The following is a 7,500-nucleotide window of genomic DNA, read 5'->3' as shown; positions in this document are numbered from 1 at the left end:
TGAAGTGTCACGAGGACGTCCGTCTTTTTGGGACAATTAGCCCCTCCCTTCCAGTCCTCGAGCTAAACGGATTTGTTGACAGGAAGCGTCGGCGGCGTCATGTGCCGCCGATCGTCCTCGCCGATAAACGCCGGGATGTGAAAAAGCGGAACCAAACATCTGACTGGCTAAAAAGTTCCAAAGCGGCTAATTGCCGCCCGCTAAGGGTTAGCATAAGCGATTTTGCCTCGCCGCTCCGAGGCGGAGTTGACGAGGGACCGTTTGGTCGCGGCTCGTCGGGGGGATCGGAGGGAAGTCCGCCGGCGCCCGTGGAGACCGCTCGTTGGCGCGCGCGCGAGAGGGTGCCGGTGGCGGCCAGACGTGCACTTGCACTTTTTTTAGTCGATCGCAGGAGGATGTGAAAAGTATTTGAAGTGGAAAGTCGAGTTTTTTACTTCATGAAACGGGGGAAATGAGGTTACTTAAAATAATGTAAAAATTAAAAATGAACTCTGATGGTTGTCCAATTTACTCAGACTGGGAAGACTGGCTATTTTAGTGCCATTAACAGTGTGAGACGTCCTAATTCAATTTGACAAAATCAGGTCACCTGACTTGCATGCAAAATTATGCCATGGGAACATCCCTAATGTATAAATAAATATATATCTAACTACAGCCATATCTCTACTTATGACATGTGTCAAAGTGGCGGCCCGGGGGCCAAATCTGGCCCGCCACATCATTTTGTGTGGCCCGGGAGAGTAAATCATGAGTGCCGACTTTCTGTTTTAGGATCAAATTCAAATGAAGAGTATAGATGTATATTACATTTCCCGATTTTCCCCCTTTTAAATCAATCATTGTCATTTTTAATCCATTTTTTTCTGTTTTTAGTTCAAAATATAGCTAAAATAAACATTGTTTTATACATATACATATATATATATGTATATGTAAAAAACAATGTTTATTTTAGCTTTTTTATATATATTTTTAGATTTTACAAATTGATTTTTGAACTAAAAACACAGAAAAAATGGATATATATATAATATTATATATATATATACATACATACATACACACACATGCACACAGATATACATACACATGTACACACATACACACTCATATACATATATATATATATATACATATACATATATATGTATATGTATAAAACAATGTTTATTTTAGTTTTTTTATATATATTTTTAGATTTTACAAATTGATTTTTGAACTAAAAACACAGAAAAAATGGATATATATATATATATATACATACACACACACATGCACACAGATATACCTACACATGTACACACATATACACAGATATACACACACATACACACATATACACTCATATATACACACACACACAAATATACATATACATATATATATACATATACACACACACACAAATATACATATACATACACACACACACACACACATATACATACACATATACACATTGATACACACATACATACACTCACTCTACTTTCATATTTACACTACTAAAACAAACTTTACAGAACAAAGAGCAAATGAAATATATACAACCCATATGCAATTGGAACATCCCTAATATATCTATATTTTTCATACTCTGCAATCTTAATGCCATTGACGGAGTCAGACATCCAACATCATTTTTGACCAAATCAGCTGACTCGCATGCCCAAAAAAAAACATGCGATCAACACAGGCTAAACGGGGAAGTTTGAATCCCTTCCCATTCCCGGGAAAACATTAAAGCAAGACTTTGAAGGTCTTGGTTTTGGTGCGCTGACACATTTTGCTCCCTCCCAAATTTCACAGCCGCCATTTGTTTCAACCCGTCTCAAATATTCCGATAAGAAGTCTTTGAAAAGCGTTCACCTTTTCTGCCAGCGCTTTTTTTTTTCTTCTCCTCACGCTACAATCAAATAATCCGCCTATTGTTCCCCATTTCAATTTCTTATCCGGAGGGAATTCTTTTTTTTGGTGCTTTTTCACATGACAAAATCTGCCTGCCTTTTTTTCCTTCTTTTCTTAAGACGAGTAAAATGTCATAAATCTTTTTTTTTTCTTCTTCTATTGGCATCTGGCTCATTAGGAACCCTGAACCCCCTCGGCCCCGCCCCCTTTTTTAACTGCCTAATAATACGCATCCAGTAAATATGATCATGTGCACACAAAAAAATAAAAAATAAATATTCTCGTGCTTCGGAATTTTGTTCTTTTGGGGCGGAAAGCCATAAAATTTGGCCTATTTTCTGCAACAATGTTTTTCTTTATTCCAGAAGTATGCCCTTTTTTAAAAAAAAACTTTTTTTGGACAGTTTACTGCCATTGACGGTGATAGATGTCAAATTTTGAAAGGGTAACAAAACAAAAATGAAACAAATCACAAAAAATTAAAACTGATTTTGGCTGTTTTGTAGGTGATTTTTTTGTGTGGAGGGTTTAAATAAAATGAATATTTTCAGAAAGGGTATTAAAGTCGTTGGCCACTACTAAAAATGGTGGATGTCCATTTTTTTTTCAATAAAACAAACGGAAAATTAGTCATCACACCTCAGATGAAATTGAGCAAATTTCTATTTTTGCTGACATTTTTTTAGCGTGATAACATATTTTTCATGTTATCGCGCTAAAAAATGTCAGCAAAAATAGAAATTTGCTCAATTTCATCTGTGGTGTGATGACTATTTTTTTTTAAATATAATTTCAAAAAATTAGTTATCACAACTCAGATGAAATTGACCCAATTTCAATTTTTTCTGCCTTTTTTTTTGCGTGATAACATATGGAAAATATGTTATCATGCTAAAATAAATGTCAGCAAAAATAGAAATTGGGTCAATTTCATCTGAGGTGTGATGACATTTTTAAAAAAATATAATTTCAAAAAATTAGTTATCACAACTCAGATGAAATTGACCAAATTTCTATTTTTGCTGACATTTTTTAGCGCGATAACATGAAAAATATGTTATCACGCTAAAAGAAATGTCAGCAAAAGTAGAAATTTGCTCAATTTCATCTGAGGTATGATGACTAATTTTTTTAAATATAATTTCAAAAAATTAGTTATCACAACTCAGATGAAATTGACCCAATTTAAATTTTTGCTGACATTTTTTTAAGTGTGATAACATATGGAAAATATGTTATCACGCTAAAAAAAACTCCCAAAAATTAACAAAATAAATAAAAACATCAGTTTGGACGAGTACGATGAAAAAAAGGACCAAAGGTCTTTGAAAAAAATGAAGAAAATCTTTAAAAAATCATTCATTTTCTGACCCACTGGGTCGCAAGGGGTGCCGGAGCCTATCCCAGTTAACTACAGGCTACCAGCCAATCGCAGACGTTAAAGACTAGTCAAATAAAAAATTTAAAAAAGTCATGAAAATGTAGCGACGACAAGAAAATATTTGAATGAATTCAACGGACGCTTGTCAAAAAGATAAGACATATTTAAGAGCGCGTTAATCCCTCCGATTTATTTATTTATTAATTTTTTTATCAATCTTCTGATGTAAAAAAATGGGGATTAGCGTCGAAATTAGGAGACGAGTCAATTTGGCAGCGTGCCTTTGTCTCGCTTCGGGCCGTGGGGGGGCGGGGCTTAAGGAGGGGAGGGGGGGGGGGGGGGGGGGTTAAGGCCATTAGCGGGGGTCCGCCGCCTTTTCGGGGGCGCCGATTCCCAGCGGGAAGGAATGGAAAGCCAGACGACGAGTGGAGACGACTCGGAGCAGATTTGAGGGTTTAACTTGTCGCGATAGATTGATGCCACGCAGATCAGCCAGAAAGACGCTTTAATATGGAAATATGGAAATATGAATGGCGGAAAAGCGGGTTTTCCGACGGCGTCCGTCCGCGGAGGAGGCCTGTCGACACGCTTGGATGTATAAAACATACGCACTTGTCATTTGAGTCATTAATAGTGATATGATGGCGTGCTTCGGCTCGTTGCGTGTCGGTCGGGAAATTGCGGGTGGTGAAATGCGGGTGTTTTTAGTTTGGAGAAAGTCAGAGGGAGTTTTGGCTTTTTTTTAAAATAAAATGATTTTTTTTGTACATTGATTACATTCTGTTGGAACAGATTTGGTACTATTACGCCTATTTGTTTGTTTTTTAAATGTAAGAATTAAGTTAGATTGCGTGTGGTGGAATGTGGGTGTTTTTTTAGTTTTGAGGGAGAAAGTGAGGGATTTTCGACATTTCTTTTAAATACCGTATTTTCACGACTATAAGGCGCACCCGCAAGGAATGACATATTTAATTTTTTTTATCCATATATAAAGCACACTGGATTATAAGGCGGGCGCCCTGTCTATTTTGGAGAGAATTTAAGACTTTTAAGTGCGCCTTATAGTCGTGAAAATACGGTAAATGTATTTTTTCTTTATATTTATTACAAGATTTATCACAATTAATTCATGATTTGTTTGTTTTATAAATGTAAACATTAACTTCAATTGCAGGTGGCGAAATGTAGATTTTTTTTGTTTTAAGGGAGAAAGTGAGAGGAATTTTGACATTTAAAAAAAAATACATTTATCTTTTTTTATATTTATTGCAATAGACTTTTACACTTTTTTTTTTTAAACGTAGGCATTGAATTCGATCGCAGGTGGCAAAATGTGGAAGGAAGAAAGTGAGAGGAATTTTGACGTATTTTTTTAAAATTAATATATATTTTTTATATTTATTGCAAGAGACTTTTCATAAATTCAGTCTATGTGTTTGTTTTATTAACGTAGGCATTAAGTGGATTTTTTTAGTTTTAAGGGAGAAAGTGAGAGGAATTTTGACGGATTTAAAAAAAATATATATATATATATTTTATATTTATTGCAAGAGACTTCACTATTCAGTCTATTTGTTTGTTTTATAAACGTAGGCATTAAATGTGGATTTTTTTTTGTTTTAAGGAAGAAAGTGAGAGGAATTTTGACGTATTTTTTAAAAATAAATCGCTTTTTTATCATATTTATTGCAGGATTTATCACAATTAATTAATTATTTGTTTGTTTTATAAACATAGGCATTAAAATCAATTGCCGGTGATGAAATATGGATTTTTTTTGTTTTAAGAGAGAAAGTGAGAGGAATTTTGACTTTATTTTAAAGAAATCTATCTTTTTTATATTTATTACAACGCTTTTCACTATTCAGTCTATTTGTTTGTTTTATAAACATAGGCATTAAATGTGGATTTTTTTTAGTTTTAAGGGAGAAAGTGAGAGCCATTTTGACATATTTAAAAAAAATAGATATTTTTTATATTTATTGCAACAGACTTCACTATTCAGTTTATTTGTTTGTTTTATAAATGTAGGCATTAAATGTGGATTTTTTTTAGTTTTAAGTGAGAAAGTGAGAGGAATTTTGACATATTTTTTTTAAATAAATCGATCTTTTAATATATTTATCGCAAGATTTATCACAATTAATTAATTATTTGTTTGTTTTATAAACATAGGCATTAAAATCAATTACCAGGTGGCAAAATGTGGATTTTTTTAGTTTTAATGAAGAAAGTAAGATGGATTTTGACATATTTTTAAAAAATAAATGTATATTTTTTATATATTGATTCCATTTTGTTGGAACAGACGTCTCACTATTCAGTCTATTTGTTTGTTTTATAAATGTAAGCATGAACTTGACAGCTCTGCATCAAAGCGGAAGGAGTCGTCGGCGTCTATTTTGACGTCAGGCGTCTCGGTAGCCGCGAGCGCTAATTTAGCCGAGACGTAGCGGGAAGAAGAGCTCCTTAATGGCGACGCATCGCGGCTCTTTATTGAGCAATTAGCTTGGAGAGGCCGCTCGCTCCGCAACGAATCCTAATAGGCTGCTTTAAGCTGCCAGCGCTCTTAATTGCTTATCTCCGTCCGGGGTGTCCTTTACGAGACTCTCCGCCGCGTCAACGGGACTCGTGTTCAACTCCAACCCTGTTCTCCGCATTAGCCTCATTTACATTAGCGCGGAAATGTGACGGCGGGTGACGGAGCCACTTGTGTTATCCGGCGGTGAAGGAGTCGGAAAAATGATTGACGCAATGTACAAACGGCGTTCGAATATGAGAGACGATGACCTGTCGTGCATTTTTAAAAAAGATGGTACCTCTACTTACAAAATTACCTCTACATACAATATTTTCAGGTTACGGAATATGTTCAGGTTACGGAATATGTTCAGGTTACGGAATATGTTCAGGTTACGGAATATGTTCAGGTTACGGAAAATGTTCAGGTTACGGAAAATGTTCAGGTTACGGAAAATGTTCAGGTTACGGAAAATGTTCAGGTTACGGAAAATGTTCAGGTTACGGAAAATGTTCAGGTTACGGAAAATGTTCAGGTTACGGAAAATGTTCAGGTTACGGAAAATGTTCAGGTTACGGAAAATGTTCAGGTTACGGAAAATGTTCAGGTTACGGAAAATGTTCAGGTTACGGAAAATGTTCAGGTTACGGAAAATGTTCAGGTTACGAAAAATGTTCAGGTTACGAAAAATGTTCAGGTTACGAAAAATGTTCAGGTTACGAAAAATGTTCAGGTTACGAAAAATGTTCAGGTTACGAAAAATGTTCAGGTTACGAAAAATGTTCAGGTTACGAAAAATGTTCAGGTTACGGAAAATGTTCAGGTTACGGAAAATGTTCAGGTTAGGGAAAATGTTCAGGTTACGAAAAATGTTCAGGTTACGAAAATGTTCAGGTTACGAAAATGTTCAGGTTACGAAAATGTTCGCGCTATGAAAATTTCAGGTTACGAACAATTTCAGGTTACGAACAATTTCAGGTTACGAACAATTTCAGGTTACGAACAATTTCGGGTTACAAAATCCTATTTACAACCCAATATATTTTCGGTATTTGTTATTTTATTTCGTCTTTTTATTTTTATTTTTTTTTGTTATTCGAGTATATCTGTTCTTTACTAATTAATTTAGAATTCATTTCAAGTTGTTTACATGTGTGTATATACGTTTGCGTGCTAGCGTTAGCTTCCACCTTCCACTGCATTAATGCACCAATAAAAAATACTTTAGCGTCTTACCGGCAGGCTCCGCCTCCGTGGCGTTCTTGTACGGGTTGAACTTGGGCTTGGGCGCCACCACGGGGGCAAACTTTTTGGGCGTCTGCTGCTGAGACACGGAGATACTGGCGCTGCCCGGTGAGGGTGTGGTCTCCATTCTGGCGGTCACCTGACCGCCATCACCGCTGTCGTTGCCCGCGTTCCACATGCTTCTGCTGAACAGAAATTCAAATTGTTTTTGAAAATGTGATATGTTTCAGGCACTTTCTGTCAAAAAAGGTTCCCGATCATTATTTATCGATTAGCAACAGCGTAACAATGTTGGCAAAAGAATTCTGATTTTTTTGTACTTTAAAATGACAAAAAAAAAGCACCCATTTTCATGTAATTTGACTTTTAAATTCTCAATATGGCTCTAAAGGAATAATATTTGAAAATATGAATTGTTTCAGGCGCTCAGTCAAAAAATGTT

General features: G+C 35.5%; 1 protein-coding gene across 6 annotated transcripts in view; it reads right to left on the bottom strand.

Moving 5' to 3' along the window:
• The window catches only part of lpp (LIM domain containing preferred translocation partner in lipoma), a 147,445-nt gene that overhangs the window by 85,670 nt on the left and 54,275 nt on the right, over positions 1-7,500 (bottom strand). For 3 of the 6 annotated variants that reach the window (XM_077607419.1, XM_077607421.1, XM_077607416.1), the window contains exon 3: positions 7,050-7,240. In XM_077607419.1, the coding sequence (XP_077463545.1) occupies positions 7,050-7,240 (191 nt within the window). Of the gene's footprint in view, positions 1-7,049; positions 7,244-7,500 lie in introns of all 6 variants that reach the window. The other 3 variants (XM_077607417.1, XM_077607420.1, XM_077607415.1) reach the window with 1 other exon arrangement.

The sequence above is a fragment of the Stigmatopora argus genome, chromosome 8 (genome assembly GCF_051989625.1).
Source record: "Stigmatopora argus isolate UIUO_Sarg chromosome 8, RoL_Sarg_1.0, whole genome shotgun sequence".
Lineage (NCBI taxonomy): Eukaryota > Metazoa > Chordata > Actinopteri > Syngnathiformes > Syngnathidae > Stigmatopora > Stigmatopora argus.
The sequence above is the reverse complement of the archived record's forward strand: the minus strand, read 5'-3'. Positions and strand labels throughout refer to the sequence as shown.